Source organism: Alternaria rosae, assembly GCF_020736505.1.
Source record: "Alternaria rosae strain MPI-PUGE-AT-0040 chromosome Unknown BKA58scaffold_2, whole genome shotgun sequence".
NCBI classification, from domain to species: Eukaryota; Fungi; Ascomycota; class Dothideomycetes; order Pleosporales; family Pleosporaceae; genus Alternaria; species Alternaria rosae.
The window spans coordinates 3,349,419-3,361,670 of record NW_025763571.1 but is presented as its reverse complement, the minus strand read 5'-3'; the positions used below and the strand labels follow the sequence as shown (position 1 = coordinate 3,361,670).

General features: G+C 51.6%; 5 protein-coding genes across 5 annotated transcripts; 3 read left to right on the top strand and 2 right to left on the bottom strand.

Moving 5' to 3' along the window:
* Positions 1-79: 79 nt before the first annotated feature.
* Positions 80-1,297, top strand: BKA58DRAFT_101806 (uncharacterized protein). The gene has a single exon (XM_046163743.1). The coding sequence runs from the start codon at positions 201-203 to the stop codon at positions 1,155-1,157; it is 957 nt and encodes a 318-aa protein (XP_046029540.1). The 5' UTR covers positions 80-200; the 3' UTR covers positions 1,158-1,297.
* Positions 1,298-4,132: 2,835 nt separating this feature from the next.
* BKA58DRAFT_307478 (acyltransferase 3) lies at positions 4,133-5,564 on the bottom strand (the record flags this gene model as incomplete). The annotated part of the gene is made up of 3 exons (XM_046167159.1): positions 4,133-4,800; positions 4,849-5,476; positions 5,526-5,564. 3 exons carry the CDS (start codon positions 5,562-5,564, stop codon positions 4,133-4,135), a joined length of 1,335 nt encoding a protein of 444 aa, XP_046029539.1.
* A 1,059-nt stretch (positions 5,565-6,623) lies between these two features.
* BKA58DRAFT_101747 (uncharacterized protein) lies at positions 6,624-8,048 on the bottom strand. The gene is made up of 3 exons (XM_046163742.1): positions 7,866-8,048; positions 7,663-7,815; positions 6,624-7,610 (listed from the first exon to the last, which is right to left on the bottom strand). Exons 1-3 carry the CDS (start codon positions 7,930-7,932, stop codon positions 6,769-6,771), a joined length of 1,062 nt encoding a protein of 353 aa, XP_046029538.1. The 5' UTR covers positions 7,933-8,048; the 3' UTR covers positions 6,624-6,768.
* An 83-nt stretch (positions 8,049-8,131) lies between these two features.
* On the top strand, positions 8,132-8,986 carry BKA58DRAFT_409129 (FRG1-like family-domain-containing protein; the record flags this gene model as incomplete). The annotated part of the gene is made up of 2 exons (XM_046172128.1): positions 8,132-8,505; positions 8,554-8,986. 2 exons carry the CDS (start codon positions 8,132-8,134, stop codon positions 8,984-8,986), a joined length of 807 nt encoding a protein of 268 aa, XP_046029537.1.
* A 1,516-nt stretch (positions 8,987-10,502) lies between these two features.
* BKA58DRAFT_466350 (uncharacterized protein) lies at positions 10,503-11,976 on the top strand (the record flags this gene model as incomplete). Its single annotated transcript, XM_046175010.1, has 1 exon — positions 10,503-11,976. One exon carries the CDS (start codon positions 10,503-10,505, stop codon positions 11,898-11,900), a length of 1,398 nt encoding a protein of 465 aa, XP_046029536.1. The 3' UTR covers positions 11,901-11,976.
* Between the last annotated feature and the right edge of the window lie 276 nt (positions 11,977-12,252).

Here is a 12,252-nt window from a genome sequence, read left to right as displayed (position 1 = left end):
TATGCATGGTGGATGAACCATGGCAGACATATTCGCTTCAAGCGACCCGTCCCATGCGGGTTTCGCGCACATTATGACACCTACACCGCCTATGAACAACTGATATCCTCCATAAGACATTCGCCTTCCCTCGAATTTTCAATTACTGAAGCCTCGGAATACAACTTCAAGCATCAAGAAAATTTAGCCAAGCCATCGCCATGGACGATGCCCAGAGTCCTCCACCACCCTACCCATCGACTCTCAGTCATTCATCTCACCATGTCACTCCTACTCCCAGAACTCCATACTCCAACACCCGACGGGATAACAGGAGAAGTGCCATTCGCGTAGCATTCTGGCCCGCACGCGAAGGCGGTGGACCAAACGACCATGTGGTATACTCTCAAGAAGACTCCCAATTACAGGAGGGACATGGTGACGACGATTCTATAGAAGAGGATGAGCTTTTAGAAGGCGAGCGCTCAGATGGTGGTGTACGTCTTCCAAACGCATACATCGAGAATAACGAAGACGCACGCGGTGTCGAGATCGAAAGACGAAACGGCCTTGAGCCGCACGGCACCCTTGACAAGACGATTGAACTCAGAGAAGGCGAGACTGACATTCTACGCGTTGAAAACGGAACATCACCGGCTAGACAACCACATCCATTCGCACTATGTGCTCGCACGCTACTGAAGTTGCCTTGTCGCCAAAAGAAACGAACCTGGTCAATGTGCATCAGACACCTTCTCAACATGAACTCCGGTTTCTGTCCCGGCCCTGTCGCTATATGTCGTGCCGAAACCAAGCCTCTCTACTCGACTCAAGAAGATCAACACAAGTATCCACACTGCGGTATTTCGGTCAGGTTATCTTACCCCCAACTATACTATCAAGGTTGGCCGACATACCAAGGACGTTCATGTTCCTTTATACTTAAATCACATCTCCCAGATAGCGCAAACTACGGGGCTGGAAGGCGTGGGTGTCTGATTAGTTGGGAGTACGAGTGTGTATGGGCTGGAGCCACGGACGATGATGAATGGGGAAAGCACATGAGACGCCACTTTGAAGATGAGGGGTACTGGGTTTGTGAGATTGAAAACAACAAAAGATACATGATGGATAAAGGGGATTGTAAGGCAAGGAAGTGCAAGGCGGTGCATAGCTGAGGTGGGGTCATATTGCACCACTTTATCAAGAGAGATCATGAAGGGAAGGGGCATGTCACTAGGGGAGGCTGGATTGCTTGTCGCATATATACGTTTAAATCTTAACAAGTAAGCAATTGCTAAGGCAATGTATGCTTTTACCTGAATAATATTTTCAAGCATGCGACACAAATTCTAGCCACTCCTAGTAATGCTTTGGCATATATAACGTTACAAGTCTAGTCGTCAAACGCTAATTTATACCGTTATAGATGCTGGATCAAGATTTTCTTCGCGTCTTGTCTATTCATATACAGTGTGATATCGTTTTACAAAGACTCCAATACATATCTTCAAGGGTACCAACGACTGAAATCACTATACAACCGCCTATAACATGTTTGCTGCACATCTAACGCTCTTCACTCACAGCGCAGCATATGATCGTAAAAACCTCTATTGTTCTCGAACCTCGTTTCTACGGTGAGTATGTATACATATATAAGTGTGTCGTTCGTTCTTCCCTGGGCTTCTCTCTCGTGGCCTTCATCAGTGCTCAGTACCTTTGGTTCTCCTCGACTCATGACTTGAGTCTTGCGAGTCTGCTACAAAGTCGCTCGAGTTCGCTCCAGGGGCCAAGTACTCCAAGCCGAAGAGACACGTTGTTGGAGATCAAGTAAGCATGATTCGAATAGCTAAAAAATCTTTATAGCTCCAGTGAATATCGCGACGTGTCTTGACGCACGAAGAACATTGTGTCAAGCACTGTTCGAAGCTGCCCTCGGTGATTTCAATGCGAGACATAGAGAGCTGTTAGCATACACGTCGCTGCGTCATACCTTCTATCACAACGGTCACAATCCTCTCCTATTTTGCGGTATTGAAATGAAGACAGGTGCATAAAGCATCGCAGCGATACTTCTCCCACTTGCCTATACCATAACCCACAATACACTCCATACCAGCGCAGCATAGCAAAGCAAGCAATCATACAACTCACTCGATTAACCAAAGCCTCACACCCCAAACCAAAAGCCAACTATCCATAACCCATATAAAACTGACATTCGGCCTCAGCTCACACACCACGCGACCGAAAATGCCCTTTAATCCTTCTTCAAACCGATTCGACTATCGAAGCGACAGACTATTTGAATTACCAAGGAACGGCTTCAGAATCCCTCCCATAATGCCAGGCGGCGGGGAAGATCGCAGATATTATACTAGTGACCCGCAGCAGAGACAATTACCCAGCGTAGCCCCACAGGGCCAAATATGGGGTAGGACTTATTGGGGTGGGCCCAAGTATTGGAATTGATGAATTAGTGGATCGTGGGGAGACAGGAAAAAGAGAAAGAAATGAGTATTGGACGTATGTTCAATCAAGGAGAGTGCATATAACTTAGCTTGAATGAATTTATACATAATCTCCAGATATATACCTTTTCCTGCTATCAATCACTTGTTTCTGTCTTACCTATATGTCGTGGCCTGTCTTCTTTGGAAGTTGGCTGTTCATTTCATAGTTGCCAGCTTTCTTGCCAAAGCTCATCTTTGCTGCCAGACATTTGCCGGTGTTGTACGAGTGTTGTACGAAGACACCACAAACAACGTCAGGTCATACGCGTCCCAATATCACTCAGCAAACTACGCGCGTTCCTTTCCTTAACTTCGGAGTCCATTGAGGTCCCTTTGCAGCTGCTCAGGCAGCTGAGACAAGGCGAAACCTCACCGGCCAAGTTCCCAAGACATCTCCTGTCTCCTGCTCACTGCATCGGCGCGTAACAAAGACGAATGCGATGATATGGCCCAATATACAGCCGTTAATGTATCCGTACGGACCGCCTCAGTCTGAAAGAGGCACTCTCCGCGTTAGCGGAAGCGGAGAAGGGCAATGACGTCGTTGAGGAAAAAACCGTCGAGAAAATCGTTCGGTAGAAAACCCATCGCAGGGTCTTTCCGCCTAGACCGCAAAAGATCGCAAGGCCCATGAATCCCTGCTCATGCCGCCTCCACACCTTCCAAATCACAGTCCAGTTCACAATACGAGCAAATGCGAGCCAGAAAGCATTCTACATCCTGCTCCAGATCAACAACATCACAAGCACACTGCCACGGCACCATGCATTCGCAATCACACCCTCACGCGCATAATACCCACACCACCCACCGCCACAGCTAGCGGTAATAATCGGCAGCGGCCGGTTACAGCAACGCCAAGAAGACCCTTTGTGGCTAAAGGCCCCCAAGCGGCATTTTAGCAGCGAGCTTGGCAATAAGCTTAAGAAGTTGTGCATGTGGCTCGTGATGCCGTGCGGATTTCTTGGTCGCCCTAGAGTGGGCCAGAGTGTCCTGCGGGAAAACGGGTCTGCGCAGGGAGGTACGTCATTGATGGATTGCTGCTTGTTGAATTGCGACGGAAGGAATGGGGAAGGTGGAGGATGAGTTAAGGATAGTTCTAACTTGAAAGAGTTGAGGGCGGGGACGCAATGGCGTAATTTCTCGGTCTTTCATTTGTTGTCAAACATTTCGTCCTGCGATACTTTCCATGATGAGGCGGCCAAAATTTGGATCGCTGCGTAGATTCGTGATCTGCGGGGAATTCCTTTCTCATCGCAAATTAATGAAGATCGGAAGCAGAGGTGATAACACGTTGGCAATAGGATCGCGCAGAATATGGGAGTTGATGTGTTATTGAATTAGATAATGTATTGAACTTTCGACTCGCTTCGCTACGCTAAACAGTGTCGCATGTATCTTGTCGTTGCGACACGGGAACATTTGCTTCATCTTAAGAAAGCTCTATGCTTTATGATGCTTATTGTCTTGCACACCAAAAACTCCATGAAATGCGACGAATGTTGGTATCCGCAGATAATAATGAAACCGACAAAGGAAATCGTAACCCAAAAATGAAAATCCGATAACAAGGGAGATCGAGCAGGAGGTTCTCGTCTGTAGCTCCTGATGCTTGTAATTTTGCGCAAGATGTTGGTTTAAGCCATATTGGCGGCGCCGTGCTTCTCATCCTCGTTCTTTTCAAACATCTTGTCCTCAAGCCACTTGGTAGCTTTCGCGCACTGTGCGTCCACGTATGTGGTCCAGAGATGGGCGATGGTGTATTCGACGACGAAGAAGATGGGAATAGCGAGGGCCCAGACAAACCAGTTGGTAGACCGGGGAATATAGTGTTCGATGGGGTCGCCTTGGCCGTCCTTTGGCTGTTCGACGTGGTAAGGGGCGGTGCTGAATCCGTAGATCAGGCGCGCGAGGCCGACCTTCATGACCGTTCCGTGGGTAAGGTATACGGCGAAACTGTTACGGCCAACCCACATGAAGAGCTTGTTCGAGAACATGCTCTGCAGAGAAGGCGATAGCCAGATTCCAGTTACCATCAGATCCCATCCGATAGCTGTCCAGCGCTTGGGGTAGCTTGCTGCGCCTTGAGGAATGATCCAGTCTCCGATGTTCTTGAGTTGGACAGACCAAGTCGACCACTCCCAGTGCTCGCCGGGGTAGCACGCGACGTACCAGCCGAGGAGGATGAGGAATGCGGTCGCGATACGTCGGGCCTTGACACGGCTGTTCACAAATTCGCGAAAGCTCTTCTCGGAACCGAGATCGCAGAGGATGACACCGTAGAGGAATTGGCACTCGAAGGTTTCTAACAATGTCAGCTGGGTGTTATAGAAATCGAAGTATGAATACATACCCTTCTCAGGGCTGGTGCGCATCCAGTACCACAAGAACAGCACCATGCAGGTGAAGAGGCGCATGCGGAACTTCATGAAAACGGTGGCGAACAACAGAACGTAAATCAGAAAAGCACCCTGCAGCAGAGGCAAGAGAGCCCACTGGTGGTCATCGTATTCGTTGTTGGCGCCGGACCATGAAGTCTGGAAGTTCTTGATCAATCGTGGGATCTCCGTGTCAAGACCACCGATGTTGGTAGGGACGGAACGGCGGAACCAGTGGGAGTCGCTAAGGTGCGCAACCTCGAAAGCACCCAGCTGTGCAAAGAACCATGCAATGAATAGGGCGATCGTCGCGGGCATAATCAGCCGCGGTGGACGACGGAAAGCAGATTTGCCCAGTGTCTCGAGCGCAGCCGGGACGTTTCCGGATTTGGCCTGTCGTAGTGGTTTGATGGCGCATACGTAACCGGTGAGGAAGGCAAACATTGTGACTCCAATACGGCCTTGGAACGGTAATCGGAGGAAAGGTAGTTGCAGTAGTTGGGGTGCTGCATTCTCGTTGTCACGCGGTGACCACAGGCTGTAATCCCAAGCCCTGCATAGATGTGTTACGACGACCCAGAAGGAAGCAACTCCACGAACACCCTGTAGAAATTAGTACATGTTCCTGCCGTGCCATATCACGACTACACACCTCAACCCAAGTAACATTCTGGCGGTTATTGGAAGCCATTTTGCCAGGACCAGCGGCGGGTTCCAGAGGAGTAGCAAGGCTCGAGATGGTGGCGCGCGCAAGCGACAACGGGGCCTTTGCTAGGAAAGACATATGCATGCAGACGACTCAACGACTGACGAAGGGAGAAACAGGCCCCGAGGATGGTGTGTGAGGACGCTCGGCGATAGTAGGAAAACCAAAGGAAGGAAGAAAAATGAGCGACAGTGACAGCTATAGAGGCTGCATTGGTGTGGCTTGGATCGAACCAAGAAGGAGGTTAAGTGGAATGCAAGGGTGTAAGCAAGTTCCCCCATGCGAAGACGGCATTTCGGATACGCTTTCTTGGCATGATAGAGATGGGTAGAAGGAATAGGGATTTTTGGCCGTGTAATTGGCTTTGGGGCTAAAAGGGGGAACAAGCGCCGAGCCAGCATGGGTGGCCGCGTAATATTCATCGGTGGATGGAGAATAGACCCCACCGGTTTCAGGCCTTCAGTCTCTTGGCATCAAGCCTCTGCATGGGCAATTCGCTGTGGCGGTGGCAGAGGACGCGCCAACCGGAAGCCGGCACTGCACTCAAGAGAACGAATATAGAGTGTGTTGGCACGGCTGAGGCGACGGGCGCTGGGCGGAAAGGTGCCCTAGGTTGCGCAGAGGTGCATGCCGGCCATGACAGGACATTGGACGTGTGGCGCAAAGTTAGGACCCAAAGCAGCGTCTGTACCCACCCTCCGCGTTTGGTTGGCGGCTGACAGTGCAGGGCGGGATCGTCGACGTAGATTAGATGACAGCCGCTGTTTTGTGTGTTTCAACTTTCGAGGCCGCGCAATATGTGTAGCGCGTATCATCGCCGTCTCCTAGTGCGCTTCGACGACGATGGAGTGCGTAGACGACGACGCGTTGGATTATGCGTGGACTGTCGGCCGAAATGAGGCTCTCGCAGCTTCGACGGTACAGCTGCTAGCGCTGGCGTCGTGACGAGCCACAGCTGTCAGGCGAAGCCCTGGAGGCCGCATGGGAATCTGACGACCCCCAAATACCATCCGTCAGCATGCATCCGCTCTTGGAGAACTCCGCCAACTCAGGTCCACGGGTACCTTGGGCAGGATTATTCGAGAGCTTGGCACCGTGTAAGATGAGCAGGTGAGATGCCTGATGTAATCTTACTACATCTTATCTATTTACTGATCTGCGATGTCGCTACACAACGACCACTTGAGCCCTAGTGGTTCTTCTCAACAATTTCCTTGGCAAAAGCCGCAAAGTCTCTCTTGTCGTCGACCCTGTCCCACAGATTCGGCTGCGTAAAGACTGCCAATGTGTTCCTCGCTACCTTTCCTCCAGTTGCCGCGCCTCTCACAAAGTGGGGAACGGCTTTGAACTTGCCCTGTGTGATGATCTCGAGCGCTTCGCCCGTCTGGAAAGCGAGGCAGTCTCGGGGTATGCTGACCTTTGTGACAGTTCCGGTACGGGAGTGGATGTAGAGACCCGCTTTGGGGTCGGGTGAGCAATCCAGCTCTTGTAGGGGCGAGAATGATGCACCTGTTTTTGGCGGACTGGCAGCTTCGTCGACGAACATAGCAGAGGTCAGCCCAGTCAGACAGCCATGATCGAGGTGAGTCGCACACCAGTCGTCTTCGTCACCGCTGGATGTGTCGGGGGCGGGCGAGGGACTGGGGAAGTAGTGCAGTAGCCTAGCCTTGGTGAAGACACTTGTCTTGACTACATGCTCGAGGTAGCCCTTTTGGTAGCCATCAATGTTGGCTTCGGCGTACTTGTCGCAGGCACGAGCAACCAATGCAGCTATGTCGATGATGAGGGTACACAGCTCGCGGAAAGTCTCCTCGAAGCCTGGGAGAAGCTCTTGAGATGGCCACACATTCGGCGCGGTGTACTCTGGAAAGGACGGGTACTTTTCAGCAACTGTCTTCTGCTGCTCTTCGAAACCGTTGGCACAGTTGACGTAGTATGAACCCTTGAGAGTGTCGTATTTGCCATCTTTGAGCGTCTCTTTTCCGCAGGACCAGCCAACTAGCCACTTAGAAGCTGGAGATTCGAGCTTTACTAGTATGCTGTCAGTAATCTATCAGATGCAGAGTGCACCATTGACACGTACCTAGTTCATGCTCTGGTAAGTTACCCAGAGCAGAGGCGTATGAGAGCAATTTATGTCGTAGCTCATGGAACTTGGACGGAAGATCCTTTACTACAATGATGCCCAAGCTAGACGAGCCAAAGGCGTCTTCGAGTAGCGAGAAGTCTACATCATCTGGAGCCTCATCAGCCAATTAGGGTTACAGTCATACAAATGGCACTCACTATTCTTCAGAGCATCGAGTCCCACGGAGACGGCGCTCTGGTTGACTGCAGCATTAGCGTTGGCCATATTAGTCGTCTAGCAAGATACGTGTATGTGATGATATTCACTACGTAGTCGGTACTGCGACTTTATCGTGATGCCGTAGTGTGCGGTCGGTCTCATCTGGTCCGCACCTCGACTGCACCTGCCTGATTTGCCGCAGCCTCGGCCAGCTCCGATCTCTCACCTCCGACGCCTGATCGCGACGACCAACAACGCCATCGCCATGCCCAAAGCTCTGCACTTTAAAGGCGACAAGAAGGTCAAGAAGCGCAGAAAAGCTGCCGACCCCTACGACGCCGATGAGAAGCCGTCGAAGCAGCTCACCACGAGCGCGCCTGCCGAAGCGGAGCATGACGACTCTTGGGTGAGCGCAGATGCGCCGAGCGACATCACAGGCCCAGTCGTGATTGTGCTGCCTACCGACACTCCGAGCACGTGTCTGGCGTGCGACGCCAATGGGAAGGTCTTTGCGAGCGAGCTGGAGAACATTGTCGACGACGATGTCGCGACGGCCGAACCGCACGATGTGCGCCAGGTCTTTGTCGCGAATCGCATCGCTGGCACGGAACAGCTCAGTTTGAAGGGCCATCATGGAAGGTGAGAAACCACGACGTGTATGGAAAGGGCGCGGCTAATATGGTTTAGATATCTGAGCTGCGACAAGTTTGGCGTCCTAAGCGCAACCGCAACCGCCATCTCCCCCGAAGAGACGTTTGTCGTCATCCCCGTGCCCGACAATCCCTCTGCCTTCTCCCTCCAGACTGCCCGCGACAAGTTCCTAACCGTCGACGAATCCTCCTCCAAGGGCCCAGAGCCACGCGGCGACGCCGAACACATAAGCTTCACCACTACTTTCCGCATCCGCATGCAAGCCCGCTTCAAGCCGCGACTCAAGGCAAGCAAGGAAGACAAGGCCAATGTCAAGATCAGTCGCAAGGAGTTGGAGGACCAGATTGGCCGGCGTCTGAACGATGCTGAAGTCAAGAAACTCCGCAAATCCAGAGTCGACGGCAACTTCCACGAGACGGCCCTGGACATGAAGGTCAAATCTAGTCACGACAAGTATGCCAGCATGTGAAAGCCGACAAGTATCAGCCACGATGCCTCATAGTAGCAATAAAGCGTTGCGTCGCTGCATGGTGCCGCAATGACACCACAAGTCGCCCTTGGCGTCCACAAGCAACGGTAGCACCCGCGTTACACCATACTCTGCATATACCCGATCCTATGGCTGCGACACTGCAAGGCCGCCTAGCCTTTATGCGCCACCATCTGGACCTGGTTTCGAAACATCACCCGCCACACCTTGTGGCTGGGCGTCCGTCTGGGCAGCATCCGCCTCGGCACCCGAAGCCTCAACATAGATAGACGGAACTCTGCATTGTCTCAACAATACACAATGGACTGCGAACAGACCTCATGCGGCCAGTATGCTTTTCTTTCTTGGCAGACCGCGTATTAATAACAAAGGAATCAACACATCTTCTGCAGTCCCTGTATGTGTTCCTTGGTTATCTCCTCTTTCCTTTTTCTTCTGGCCGCTTTTTGTCGGATGACGCGATGGTGACGCGTCTAGGACTATGCTCAACATGCAGCTTTGAGTGAGATGGGCTTGAGTAACCGATCGGATGGAGCCGATGACGCCGTATTCTCAACTCAGTGACAGTGTAACCACAACTGAAGAGGATGCATCAAGAGGCAACTTCGTGCTGTAGCAGTTCCTATGCATGTTTACCAATGAAGCACTCCGCGGGTGGTTTCCTCATGGCATCACCATACGACCAGCTGACTTGGTGATTCTATGCCTGACTGCAGTCTTGACACTCGAAGCACCTTCATGGAAGTTCACATCAATGCCGCATGCCAAGCACGATCGCTTATCCTCTGCTGCGGCAAGATCCTGACAGAAGCTGTAGTACTGCTTCGACTCGGTAGGTGAGAACATAGTCTGCATTCGTCCAGTCATTCCATCATGCAAGCTATACGGGAGCTGGTGCGATGCTGAATCAGAGATGCGACCAGATCTGAGCCGCGAGGGTAATATAGTGAGATCTAACCTGTGTCCTTGTCTGAAACATACCTTGAGGTGAACAGACTCGGATTTATTGCTTGAGTCGCAGAACCGCCATTTGGTGCAATCAACATCATGTATCAAAGAGGCCATGAGCCAGAGCAGAAAGCCCGTGGATACTGTGGTTTGGTGAAACAGACGCGCTATGGAGTGAAGGCACCCTATACTTGCATTGGAGTACGTCCCCAGCTAGAAAGGCATGTGGCTCCTACCTTGAGGTGAATGAGCAATGATGACCTTCGCCTACATATTTTATGGATCTTCTCTCGAAGACCCTACTTTTACGTGTCCGAGATTGTCTTCCAGGAAGGCGCATTGGACAAACCCGCCCTCATTACCGCAACCACACGTCGATACCCACCACGCCAACCTTGGGCCACACAATCTCGCGTCCAAACTTTACGGACCCCAACCCGCTCTGCAGATGAATTTAAACAAATGCATTCGTAATTCCGTGGAGGCATCAATCTTCTCATCTACGTGTCTCGCGACTGCAGACCATCTAGAAGAAACTTCGTCCACGATGCCTGGCAGCTACGTGAAAAAAGACTGGTGCATCACCGACAGTATCAGACCCGCGGTGTGCTTCACCACAGCTGTATTCTGTGCACTCTACATCCTCTCCTTCCCACCGCCCACGCGCTTCTATCGCAAGCTCTCCATCCTCGCCCTCGCCCTACCAACATGGTATGCATTCCGGTATTCGGACAACTTAACACCTAATTACGTCATAGACGACACATTCGCACGCACATGTCTGATATGGTTCGCGCACATGAGCTACGAAGTCTGTGTCATGGAATTCGCGCCCGTACTCACACGAGAGAAGCGAGATACGGGAGACTGGGAGCAGAGGAAAGAGAGAGTCAGACAAGGATACAAGGTGCTCTTCGATCGCAATCACACGCAGGTGCTCGAGCAGCCGGGGCAGAACGTAACGAGAGCACCCCATGATGCTGTTTCGGTGGCGAAGGAGGAGCCAAGCGAAGAGAAATACACGGTGACTGACAAGAAGACCGACGAACCCGTCTTGCCACGCGCTCGCGTTCAGCACGGCGTTGCGCTACCGATGGGTCACCGCCACGGCTACTCGCGCTGCGAATTCGTCGGCTATCACATACTCAAAGGACTTTTCTACTATGGCGCCCAATGCGCCTTCTCCACCTACGAAGAACAGTACTCACCATCGAATCTAGACCCTGCCACATACATGACGCCGGCGCTTCTATCCTTCTTCCACCGCCTTCCGATACTCCAAGACAGAAGGGAGGTATTCTGGCGGCTCGAGTACACGTTCGACTGGTGCCTTGCATCCATGTGGCTTTACGAGAGCTATCACAGTATGTTTGCCGTCGTTTGGATTGGTTCGGGCCTCGACGGAGCAGAAGAGTGGTCCAAGGGTCTCTTTGGTCCGTTGAGCGCCGCGTGGTCAGTCAGAAGATACTGGGCAAAGCACTGGCACAACTATGTCTATCACTCCTTCTCGGGCCATATCAAGTGTGTAACGAGGGGCTGGCTTAGCATGAAGCGCGGCGCAGTCTCAACCCGATTGATAGAAAACACGCTCGTCTTCCTGGCATCCGGACTCATGCATGCGCTCGTTCGATGGCAACAGACCCCCCTAGGCGATCACTGGGGTATTGCCTGTTGGTACGTCGGACAAATGCTACCTATCATCATTGAGATGGTCGTGGCGCATCAGTGGAGGATAGTGCGGAAGTGGCTAGGATTTGGCACAGATTCCAAGTGGTTGAACCGCTTCGAGTATGCGGTTGGATACTCGTGGGTCATTGCCTGGTTCCTTTACAGTGTGCCCCTGTATTACGAGACGAGGATCGCATGGACGAATGCAATCATACGGAAGAGAATTATGGCTGAAATCGCTGCGGATGGATATATCAATAAGACGGGATCGAGCTGATATGGGGGGATGCACACCGTTCGATTCGTATGCAGCAAAAGCTGAAATGGTACACGGCGACGTTGACCGATCGAGGATGCATAATGTACCGTAGAGGTTGCATTACTGCACTACACGATACACGTAATGATTACTACCTTCTTACGACTCATCAAGCTCAAGCAATTGATGGTCTCACAACGTCATCATAGAGTTCTTACTTCAAAGAGCATCAGTGTTTTGTAATCAAGACGTCGAGAGTACAGGGCTTTTCAAAGACTGAAAGGTCAGCATAGCCTAAGCGTCAAGGATTTAAGCAGGATAACATCTATAACAACACTGCAGTATAGGTGTTAGTTGCCGGTTGGAGTAG

What these genes read in the sequence shown, in the direction of transcription:
- BKA58DRAFT_101747 (XM_046163742.1), bottom strand. Translation starts at nt 7,932, where the DNA reads ATGGCCAACGCTAATGCTGCAGTCAACCAGAGCGCCGTCTCCGTGGGA. An exon ending in ACTCGATGCTCTGAAGAATA is followed by an intron (nt 7,816 to 7,865) that starts GTGAGTGCCATT and finishes ATGAGGCTCCAG; the next exon opens with ATGATGTAGACTTCTCGCTA. An exon ending in CTTACCAGAGCATGAACTAG is followed by an intron (nt 7,611 to 7,662) that starts GTACGTGTCAAT and finishes ACAGCATACTAG; the next exon opens with TAAAGCTCGAATCTCCAGCT.
- BKA58DRAFT_101806 (XM_046163743.1), top strand. Translation starts at nt 201, where the DNA reads ATGGACGATGCCCAGAGTCCTCCACCACCCTACCCATCGACTCTCAGT.